The sequence below is a fragment of the Notolepis coatsorum genome, assembly GCF_963971535.1.
Source record: "Notolepis coatsorum genome assembly, chromosome: 8".
In the NCBI taxonomy this organism is placed as follows: domain Eukaryota; kingdom Metazoa; phylum Chordata; class Actinopteri; order Aulopiformes; family Paralepididae; genus Notolepis; species Notolepis coatsorum.
The window spans coordinates 36056608-36069086 of record NC_140172.1 but is presented as its reverse complement, the minus strand read 5'-3'; the positions used below and the strand labels follow the sequence as shown (position 1 = coordinate 36069086).

General features: G+C 41.9%; 1 protein-coding gene across 1 annotated transcript; it reads left to right on the top strand.

The window, feature by feature from the left end:
• Positions 1-283: 283 nt before the first annotated feature.
• yipf5 (Yip1 domain family, member 5) lies at positions 284-10064 on the top strand. Its single transcript, XM_084320945.1, has 6 exons — positions 284-374; positions 1035-1140; positions 2297-2469; positions 5766-5911; positions 6198-6379; positions 6936-10064. Exons 2-6 carry the CDS (start codon positions 1043-1045, stop codon positions 7096-7098), a joined length of 762 nt encoding a protein of 253 aa, XP_084177071.1. The 5' UTR covers positions 284-374; positions 1035-1042; the 3' UTR covers positions 7099-10064.
• The last annotated feature ends 2415 nt before the right edge of the window (positions 10065-12479 follow it).

Genomic DNA, 12479 nt, shown 5'->3' with positions numbered 1-12479 from the left:
TCACTAACATTAGATACACATATATACATACATACATACATACATACATACATACACTGGAATGTAATTGGAATATGATTACATTTAAAAAAATATATTTTTTTTTTTATTTCTTTAAAAAATATATTTCGCATGCACAATTTGAGCTTGCAGCACTGGGTCCCTCTTCTTGGCCTTAGTACACAACCTTTCCCATATTTATTTGATCGTATATATTTTTGCAACGCCAAAGTACCAGCCCTTCTTGTCCCTATGGTGCACCCGTCTGCAACGTAGACGTCCGGTCCGGAAGTAGAGACACCTTGTTGTTCCTCTTGACACGTAGCAGCACAGAAGTTGGTCATAGTTCTGAGTAAATCTGTCAAACGGTGCAGGTAAGCATTGCCCGATTTAACATGTGTATTTAATATACCCGAGAAACAGATATAATGTATTGCCAAATTGCCATCCAGTCATTCAGAGAGCTTAGCCAGCCCACCTAGCCATTCTAACTAACGTTAGCTGACGCTACTAGGTTAACGTTAGCCCCCCAGTCCCCAGAGAGATGATCTGAGCTAGCTGCTAGTATTGTCGTTAGTTAGCCATCTGTATAGGAATTAAGTTGGTTGTATACCCCTTACATAATTGTTTGCTTAGATTAGATAGGTTAGTCGCACAATGTATAGCTTGGTTAACTGTTCGTCACTGGTTTGCCGGCTAACGTTAAGGCAGAAAGTAGCTAAGCTATTTTAATGATGAATACAATACAAATTCTCGACACAATTCACGGTCCACGACATCTTCCTCAGACCATCAGAGATGATTTAGTAATAACTGATTAGAATGTCCAGGCAAACAACATTGTAATATTGATTGATTTGGGGCACATGGACCACTAATTATAATGCAAAACCATAATACACCATGAGGATGACGGGGGTTTACTTCTCCCTGCTGCCTTAACCCATTTATTCCTTACAGTTCTGCTTTCCTTGTCAGTCATCAGTGTAACTATTAGTGATAACTATTACTATAATTGCATCCTCTGTTGGCAGAGTGTGAGATGTCTGGGTTTGACAACTTCAACACAGACTTTTACCAGTCCAGCTACAGTGTGGATGACCAAGCCCAGGCCTACAACAGCAACACAGAAGACCAGAAGTAAGCCAAAGTCGAACTGTAGTGAGTAGGTAGCTTGTGCTGCTCATATCATTCTTCTGATTGCGGTCACCCATCACCAGGAGAAGTGACCACCGCATCGGGTATTACCATCTAATGAAAATGTTAAGAGCCATGATCCTTGGTGTGTGGAATGGCATGTATTTTTCATTCTGAATGCACTAGGGATGGGCACGTTATTTGACTATTCAAAATTCCTTAGGCATCGTATTCGACTATAGTTGATGGTTTTGTTTGAGTCAACTTCACTGATTCAGCCTACGGATTTGAATTTTCTCTTCTATATTCAATACATTTAATCAATTGGATCTGGTTTCCTCATTTATTTGATTTATAAATAATTATGATTATTTTGTGAAGGCAAGGAACAACATTTTTTAATAGAATATTTTAATATTGTCTTTGAATATGGCTTCAAATGCCTATCCCTAGAATGCACTGCACACCCAAAATGCTGTTCATAATACAACTTAATTTGTAGGTGGCCTACTTAAGCAAAAGTTCTGAAGATTGTCACAAAATGTGTTTTTGATTCTTCGATTTTAGCTTTTCTTCTCATTTAACATACACAGTCAACTAGTAGCTGCAATAAAAGCATGCATTGCAAATTTAGTTTGATTGGAATAGAGAGCATTGATAGAGAGCATTAGTTAAGTAAAGCTGAACTTTGATTCGGGAAGACACTCTGACGTCACGAGACCGCCGCCATCGTCGTATAGGGGACAACAAACGGGTTTCTACGATCAAATGTATGCGTTGAGCTCCGTTTTTATTACATATTTGATCACATTCTTCTTGTTCATTTCATAACCTTACATAAGACTTTCGATTTGGATTTCTGATTTTGTTATTAGTACAAAATGAAACACAGCAGCTCAAATGACCCTTGATTGTGTTTAATTCGCTGCTTTTCCGATCCGTTTTCTGCACTAAATGAACCGTACACAATGTACCCGGGGTGCATTTCCCCCCCAAGCCGTAGTTGCGTAGCAACAACAGACAGGAAGTTGACTTCGAGAATCGGATGGAAAACCAGCTCTGGTATTCCTTGCTTGCTCTAAAGAAGTCCGACCAAGACAATTGGTAATCTTTGTGTCTTGTACGTATATTTGAATATTGTGTTCTGTGTTGTTCTCAGGTCATATGGTCAGTATGACTACTCCCAGCCTATGGGATACCCCGCTGCGGGTATGGTGCAGCCCCAGCAGCCATACACGGGACAGATCTTCCAGCCCACGCCCGCCTTCACTCCGACCCCAGCACAGTCCATGTACAGCAGCAGCTTTGATGACGAGCCACCGCTGCTGGAGGGTACGTAGGTCTCCACGGCAATCAGGACTTTCACTCACAAACCAGTCGCACGTGAATTGGGAGCCTGACGACCATACTATTTATACTATATAAATTCTAAAACGACTATTCCGACGCGTCACTTAACACTTTGATTGCCAGCGTGGCGTGCACTATTTATCGTTGAATGCCACCACCCACTTCAATGATAGCGCTCTAAACGCATAATCTCTGTCTTAAATTATGGCTGTGTGTCTAATCTTCTGCCCGTCGTTTATCAATGACTTGTTTGCAGTCAACATTGTCCAGACGGATTGTTTTTTAATCGGTTCATTTCCGTTTTATAGCATTTTGAAAAGCCCTAGTTTTTCAGGAAAATATATAGATTCCGTGATAAACGCCCTTTACTGGAATATTCTGGCATACACAAAAAACGTTGTCATTTTTCAGCCTATTTATGAATCGTTTTCAAATAAACGCTAGATAGTATATGTGTACTTATGCACGCTATAGAAGCGATCTGAAAAATATATTCTCATTTCCTGATCAGCGCGCACACACACACATGGGGCACACGCTGATATATAGGTCACAACGATCCGATTACCCCAAGACTGGTAAAATAAATTGCTTACCTCAGATCAGATGTTATCCAAAAAGATTATTCCAATTCCTGATTGCCATTCCAAATATCGATCGCGTTTATTGATTCAGCGTTGGGTACTGTAAATATGTATTCCACGTGTTTTCTGGCTCGGCGATCAACTTGGGTCTCTTCAGATGCCTCGCTGGAGAAGTAACATGAGGAGGCTGGACCCCCCCCCCATCAGTCTAAACCAGGGGTCTCAAACTCGCAGCCCGCGGTCCAATTGCGGCCCGTGGGATGATATTTTGCGGCCCCCTACTTGACATCAAAGTTTAGTGTTAATGCGGCCTGCGCGCAACTGTTTGCCGAGTCGTTGCGCGAGAGTTGGACGTTTTATTTATTTTATCACTTGTAGGCTACCATAGCGCATGCTCATGACAGCAACGTTACGTTAGTGACTTGGTTGAAACGTGATTCCGGAGTGATATCAAGTAAAGTGGAAGCAAATGCATCCTCGCTATCTCCTCTGACTGCGAGCAGTGCTCTGCATGTCTGGCTGCACTGCCTCTGTCTGTGTACGGGTCTGGTCCAATCAAATTCAGCGTCCCGTCAGCGTTTTTCCCCCTCACCCACAGTCTGCGACTCAGATGCAGAGTAGGGGAGTAGGGCGGGTCTTCACGGACTGCATGTTGTCTCTTTCAGTCCGAGTCAGAGCAGAGTTGACAGCGCATCTACAGTAGCCTCGCTCCCAGTTTTATCTCCGTGAGATAAATGTAGCTACTAGCCTATTTTCGCCAGCAGGCAGCCAGCAGAAAAATATGGCATTTTCAAAGATGGTCAGTAAAAGAAAACTCGACTGCAATTCAAAGGTGAATGGACTGAAAAATATGCGTTCATCCTGAGTCCCAGCACCAAACCAATGTGACTATATGCCAAGAAACGGTAGCTCTTGTGAAGGGTAGCAATTTGAAAATAATGTATGACTGAAGTGATGGAGACCATGTTTGAAGGCAAACAAAAGCAAATCCCCCTCAGATCGCACAGCAACCAGAATAACTGAAATACTGGCTGGTGATTTGATTAAACAGCTTTGTGATAGAATAAAAAAAATGCCACTGAGAAGCCTATGTTCTGAAGAACCGTTCATGTTCTGAAGAACTGGTCATGTTCTGAAATGTTAGCTAAAGATTGAGAAGATTGGATCAGTTGTACTTTTTTTTTTGAATACTTGAAACCCTTTTTTTGTGGAATATTTGATGCGGCCCAGCCTCACCCAGACTCTACCTCCAGCGGCCCCCAGGTAAATTGAGTTTGAGACCCCTGGTCTAAACCAATGGGGTGCAGTTACACAGGGAGAGGCGATAGGCGGCGGTATTTTCCCAATTGAGCTCAGAGAGAGTCTGCAACACTAGCGTGAGGCCCGATTGATGAAATATGAATTAAAATCTCAAAAAAAAAATAAACGACAAACAACCGCTATATGTCGTTGGTGGCACTCAACTGGCGGCATGAACTAACGACAACGCGTCCGTGGCACTCAAAGTGTTAATGTATAATTGCCATCAGCTGTCATCTCCAATTAAGTTTCTAAGATCTGGATGTGGTGGTGAAAGCCCAGGAAAGCCCTTTTTATTATGTTTTTATTCCCAAAAACTAGCATTATTCCTATGTGTTCCTATTTTACAAAGCTGTGTTTGTTTTGCTGTCCTATCACAGAGTTCTACTTAAAGCATCTTAACATCCCTATAGACCTCTTTCAGTGGAAATGTGTAGCTAGGGAACAGTTTATTTCCTTTCAGGTATTGATTTGAGCAGACAATGCAACAGAAAATAAGAAAAATATAGAAAATAAATCTAAAAGTGTTTAATTTTAATCTAATAGATCTTTGAAATCCCACCATCATTCTTTTAATCAATGCCTTTTATCAGTGTATATGTTAAGACGTTCACTATACATTATTTCTAGCAGGCCTCCCTTCCATCCTGCAGATGTCTCTAGTTTGCCTCGTGCCAAGTTTCTGCTGAACTACTACTGCCGAAACCAGATCACACCAAGAGCAGGTGCTGGCCCCCTGAAACCAGCACCATTAAGCCTAATCAAATCCATATCAAAATCGAAATCCAAGTCAAAACGTGACCTTGTGAATCTAAATCGGATCTGGTTGTCGGTGCTGATATACAGTCCTACTTGGGGCCCATCTAGAATGTTTTCTGTCACGTTTGAAAAGGCCTATTTTGTGTTTTCTCTGCGGTCCTGTCCCAGAGTTGTTTTCTCTATAATATTTTATTTTCAGCTTTTATAGTTTTACAAACGCACATCAAGACAAATCACAAACGCAAAGAAAATAAAAAAATAAATAAAAAGAACACAAACAGTATGTTGCCAGACACTGTCACATCAATGAACAAACATACACCATGTCATATGCTATACACTAAGGACGCAAGGGGCTAATTCTCTGACATATATACACACATTACATATATACACAAACACATATACATACATACATAGTACAGAAAATACACAGGAGGACATTGAGAAGCACTTATGTTCTAGCTAAGCATTCCAAAAAGGGACCCCATATAATATCAAATTTGTTCGAGGTCTCAGACCTACTGTGACGGATGCTTTCCAGCTGCAGAGAGGAGACCATCTCAGTGAGCCATCTTTTAAAAACTTGGAGAGTTGTTTTCTCTGAGTTGTTTTTTCTCTGCGGTCCTGTCCCAGAGTTGGGGATCAACTTCGACCACATCTGGCAGAAGACTCTGACGGTACTCCATCCTCTCAAGGTGGCCGACGGCAGCATCATGAATGAGACCGACTTGGCCGGCCCCATGGTCTTCTGTTTGGCCTTCGGAGCCACGTTACTCCTGGTAAATCCTATGATTTAGCTAATCAAGCATCAGCTATACTTAATACTGACATAATTATGGTTGGTAGAAATAAATTTGCTTGACTTTTAATAGATAGACCTGGATGGGAATATAGCCACAAGCTATTACATTGGCAATACACTTAAAGATCCCCTTGGTATTTACGTTGGGAGGAATTGCAGTTTCTGTGTCCTGTATGCTTGTTAATCTGCATGTCTTTGTTGATTCATTCCTGTGTGTATCTTCTTATCGTGTGCGTCTGCATTTCTTTATCACCCATTGTCAGACGGGCAAGATCCAGTTCGGCTACGTATACGGCATCAGTGTCATCGGCTGCCTGGCCATGTACTGCCTGCTCAACCTGATGAGCATGACCGGGGTCTCCTTCGGCTGCGTGGCCAGTGTTCTGGGCTACTGCCTCCTTCCCATGATCAGCCTCTCCAGCTTCGGAGTCCTCTTCTCTTTACAGTGAGTATGTGGACGAGCCGGCGGCACCGGAGCCGCAGATCACACGTTGTTGCGGTATAATCTAGGTCGGGAACACCATTTCCCTAAAGCTAGAAACCAGAGATCCAAAATGAATCGGTGGTGTTATCAAGTCTGAAGCTGCTCAATTGACACTGAACAGAAGTCTCTGTTAAGTACCGTAAGAGATTCAGAGACTGCTTTAATTGTCTGCATTCAAATGTGGTTCATACATACTATATATAGATGGGTAGTGATGAGTTTCTTTCCTAGGGCTCTCCTTGACTAAAGAAATCCTTATTCAACTAAGTCAATAGATTTAGTTGTCCATTAAATCAATTCATCTGTAAAATTGTGTTTCCCACATGCAATCATGCAGAAGGACCTCTTTAAACCTAGAGCTTACCAGATATGTTTTTTCAGTAACAAATGTTTTAAAAACGCCATGACACCTCATCATTAGGTAGGTACAGTATACATCTTGGGCCATTCTCTCTCTAATGCTTCTCTCTCTCTCTCTCTCTCTCTCTCTTCCCTCTCTCTTCTCCCCCCCCTCCAGAGGCATGATGGGAGTAATTCTATCGGCAGCCATCATTAGCTGGTGCAGCTTCTCGGCCTCTAAGATCTTCATCTCGGCGCTGGCCATGGACGGGCAGCAGCTGCTGGTGGCCTACCCCTGCGCTCTGCTCTACGGGGTGTTCGCACTCATCTCTGTCTTCTGAACACAAACACTCTCTTTCCCGGTAACTAGTTTAAATTACAGCTCCCCTCGGTCTAATTAGTCTGTGCTTAATTGGTATTTGGTAATTACACTGAGCAGGGGGCGGGGGTTGTAATCTAAAACATTTTACCGACCTTTTCTATCCCTCCATCCCTCGCGTCGCATTCCGGAATCTTTTCAACGCGTCGTCCCTCTGCGGATCGTGGGGTGTTCCACTCGTTCACCCCGTCCTTCCATCTTCCTTCCTACAGGACTGGTAGATGCATAGTTAAAAAGTAACTCCGCAGAGGAAGACCCCAGCATAGTCCTATGATTTTAAACGCATGAGGGGGACGTGAGTGGACGAGTACTACACACTTGGAGGAGAACGAGGAGTAACTGTAAAGAGAATTTGATATTGGACACAGATTGGGGGGGGGCGGGCAAGCAAGCACCAGGAACCTGGCAGAGTAAAAACCCTCAGCCTAACTAACTTTAGAACAAGTAGGACAAGCTACGCAGCCACAATGTCAACAGAACTGTGTTGCTACTACATTCCCACCACTACACCCACAAGACCACAAGGAGACGCACCTTCTCCCCTCATCTCCAGGACTTTGTAACCATTCATTCCATTTGCAACACACTCCCAAGCGGAGAGGGAATGCGAGGGGGTGGGGGTGTATGACCCTCAGTCCCACATTGCAGAAGCCCTTTCTGTCCTCTCTCCAGGACTCGAGGAGCAGTCGCTCATCAGAAGCCCTTTCCATCGCCTCTCGAGGAGCAGTCGCTCATCAGAAGCCCTTTCCATCGCCTCTCGAGGAGCAGTCGCTCATCAGAAGCTATTTCCATCGCCTCTCGAGGAGCAGTCGCTCATCAGAAGCTATTTCCATCGCCTCTCCAGGACTCGAGGAGCAGTCGCTCATCAGAAGCTCTTTCCATCGCCTCTCCAGGACTCGAGGAGCAGTCGCTCATCAGAAGCTCTTTCCATCCCCTCTCCAGGACTCGAGGAGGAGCCACTCATCTGCACCACAGCAGCGTTGTCATTTGAAGCAACTCCTTTTTACATTGTTTTTCTTTTTTTTTAGATTTATTTGAGCAACGAGGCCTTTCCAGAGGATTAAAAAAAAAAGACTTGTTTGTACAAAAAGCATGATTATTGTCTAAAACCAAATTTAGATATTAAAAGTTTATGTTGACTTGCAGACTAAAGCAAGAGACTTCAAAGTTCAGTCTCTAGGACGGTGGTCACTAGGTATTATTCTTTTATTTCATCTTTAGATTTTATAGACATGAGGCATACGTATACACCTGTAAGTTCTCTGTCGAGTGGCAGTGTTCACTATAGTTACCCCTGTTAATTTATGGAGCAGAAAGAGTAGTTTCTGGTGTCAGAAATGTTGGTTATGATGTAATACATGATGACAATTTTCAACAGTCAGTGCTTTTCCTACTAAGTTGGTTGAAAAAAACACGCCACTCTGTACGGTTCCATAACATTTAGAACTTTTTCATTCCCTACCCCTCCTGGAAGCTGACGACGACCCTCCCAACTAGTTAGTGCCGTGTTTACTGATCACCTATGTGTTCCAAGATGGGTCTGTGTGATTTGTAAACTTTTGGTCAACAATGAGTCCCTGCATGCTGACACAGCTGTACACACATACACACACACACTTGCATACTTTGTTGTGGGAAGGATTTAAAATTGAGGTTTATTTAGTCATTGAACCACTTGATGTGGGCACCCTGTTTGTGTCATTGTGGATCACATTGACTGGAGTACAGAGGGACACTGTAGGGTTGAAATGTATTGTTTACCTCACACAAAAAAAAATATATATATATATTTTTTATTATTAAGCAGAAAAATGCTACCAGACACAACCCATTCTAATAATGCTGAAATTCAGGCTTGAGGTTGTTTTTAGAAGTTTGTCGACTAATTTGGCCACCTTACTTTGTGGAAAGAGAGGCCCTCGAGGTCCAGTTGTATTTGTTATGTTGATATGTGTTTGTATTACCAAGCTTATCACCAAGAGAAACTGGCTGTAGACTCCGTTGTGTTTATGGACTGGTGTATGTGGGGCTTGAGGTCAGCCAAACTATACATTAAGTAGCTGCAAGCAGAGCAAGGAAACATTGACTATGTATAGTTCTTGATCCTTTCTATGTTTTATTTCTTTCCTTTAAATCAATTTGACTATTACCTGTACAGTTTGTATCACTGCAAGGTTGAATCGGTTCATAGTTTCTCTCTGCATCGTTGAAGGTATAGTGTTTAGTACTACGTCCGTCATGTTTTGGGCAATCAATTCAAACCATAACTCATATCCCACATAAAACTAGATTATCAGTCATTGGAAATGTTTGGCTTTTTTTTTTAAGTACAATGTTGTACAGTACTTTAGCAACTTTCAATCTTTACAGGGAAATGGTGATAAATGCGGCCCCCTGAGTTTGAACTGACTCTAGAAAACCACATTTCCTCACATAAAGGTCAAGGTTGATGCGAACAAAGCACATAGCTTTACAGTAACCACGGTAACCGCTCAGGCTTTGTCGTTGTGTTTCTTATCCCCTCTGGGTTGGTATGCTAAGTCTACACGCAGAGGACACACACAGGAGAGTTCCCTAAATGGAACGCTAACCCGACTAGCAGTCATGAATAATGCAGGCATGAAAAAACGCGAGTGCTTTTCTATTCCAACGGAGTGAATGTCGAGGAGATACTTTGCATTTCAAGCAACCAGACAGGAGTGTTTTGCGCTTAAAGGCAGCGCTCTGATATGGCCAAGTATTTATATATGCACATATACTGTATAATTTGTTTTGTAAATCGATTATTAAAAAAATTATAAAAGGTATCCAGCTGTCATTCTACTGTCATGTGGGTGCTTTCGATGAATAAATGCGTTTATGGACTGGTGTATGTGGGGCTTGAGGTCAGCTTGGGGACGTTATGGTCACGGTCTTAATAAAAATGTTGCTCATACATGTTGTAGATTGCTGCTTTTGTCTCGTCATTTCACACACAAACACTGTGTGGCTAGTTAACACATAGACCTACATGAAATGCACGTTTTATTTTACCATGAAAGCTTTGAGGATCAAATACGCAGGTGAAGAACAATGTGATGACGCCATACGTGGTGTTGATATTCACAGGCCTGTGGGAGATGGTCCAGGGGGCAGGATTACCCGGTTCAAGGAGTTCATCGCAGAATACTTGCCTTGTAAGTTAGGATCTGCTGTCGATGACTTTGTCTGGTTAAATAAAGGTTAATCAAATAAAAATTATGTTCTGAAACAATGACACACTTCAAGTCCACAAGTTTATTCAATATCAAAGTTAAAAACGTTTGCTGCGACCAGCAGCTCTATAGGTCTGTTAGTAGGTCCACAACATTTCCAACCCTCTAGCGGCCACAGTTTCCACCATCGGAGGATGACATGTGTGATGGTGTGTGTGTGTTGATATTGGCTGAAAGGGGCGGTAGCACTGGAAGTGGCCTATAACAGTCACATTACTTCTAAACACATTTATGTAGCATGGCCAAACTTTGTGGAAAGCTTATTAATCATGGGGCAAGGACACTTACACAGTCACGCCCCCTTGTGTGCGTGTGTATGAATGCATAGATGCATGCACATACGTGGTCGCAGCTATTGTGAATTTGCACTTGTTTTTAAACATAATTATTTTTCACAGTTATCTGACTAACTGGATAATCCTTTTGTCTGCAGATAGTTTGGTACAGAGCATGTTGGGGTTTACATCAGGATTCACTTAGTCTGATACAGAGCAGGTTTACATCAGGATTCACTTAGTCTGAGTGGGGGTGGGGTGTTGGTCCTGGGGAATCCGGCGGTCTTGGGGGGGGGGGGGGGCGGAGGAATGTCTAATGTATTTTGTGTTTGTGGTGTGTTTTTATTTTTATTTGTATTTTGTATTTATTAGTTAAGTTTAGATCTGTATTTATTATTTCCTTTTGTTTTGTATTATTATTAGTGCTGTTACTGTTGCTGTATGTTTTTGTACTTTGTATTTATGTGTTATATATATATATATTTGTATATATATATTTTGTGTTATATTTATTATTTCTGAATGTCTTATCGTTATTGTAGTTAATATTGTTTAAGTATAGTATTGTGGTGTCCCTTGTATTAACGTATTATTGTATTGTGTTTTGATTGTTGTGTTGATAAAAAAAAAATTATTCACCTAGTCTGATACAGAGCAGGTGTACAGACTAGTACAGTACATACAGGACTCTTATCCTGGTTGCACCGGATCTTGGATCAGCCTGTTGGTTTCCCGTTCTAATTCAACTCTTAGAGTCCTATCCCATGGTTTCGGGGGGATCATCCCTATTCCCTATGTTCCCCGGGTTCTATGTTCCCCGCTTTGATTGATTAATAGATTGAACATTTTATAAATTTTTATTATTTTATTAACACTTTGATCGCCATGGTTAAATTCATAATTTACCATCCCTAGCCAGCTCTATTTGTCTATGGAGAAGTTCCCCTTCTTTGCAGGGCTATAACTTTTTAAATTCTATTGCTAAATTGCCATTATTATGGCCCATTCAATGTCCTATATCCATTGTTCAGGGTGTAGCAACGATATACTTTTTCATTCACATATTCATACTAAAATATGGTCTAAAGTATAAGTATGTTTTTATCGTTTTCTGCAGCTTTCTCCAGAACTTGATTTATAGCTCCAAATGCATTATATTGATGATCAAATACAGTTTGGTAGCGATCGTTGCCAGATGAAAAATTTCAACTGGAGGTACTTCTAGAAGTTACTACGTATCATCTGATATTGACCGGATGGGCGAGGGGGCGTTTATAATTCCGTGGGCAACGTTATACCATTCATCTAGTGTGGGTCATATGATCATCAGATCAGTTAGTATAGAATACGTTAGAAAATAACGTTGAAACTCACCGTATCTTCCTCGCGCCGTTGGACGATCAGCGTGGAGTAGACAGTTTTCGATTATGGGATGTTGATCCTGATGAACCATTTCCAGGTTGTATAATACTATATACATCCAAATAACGTTGTTTATTGAGTTAGGGCGAGCGATTGATTATCCAGTGTGTTGAGATAGAGTCCTGCTAATGATCGCGAGTGCCCGGACGATTTATGGATGAGCACTTCCTGTTTGACGAGTCACTTCCTGTTGCCGATCGGCCACCAGATGGCGCTCTTGAACCGCTAGAGAGTTGAGTGGAGATCAGCAGTATATCTCAGGACCCCGGAGGAGAAATATGATTTCGATCACAGATTTTTGAAATATTGACATCAAAGACGAGTTACAGCGTCTTCGGCAGAATGAGCATGGCTAGGAATGACGTCTAAACACGTCATCGGCGATTAAAGTG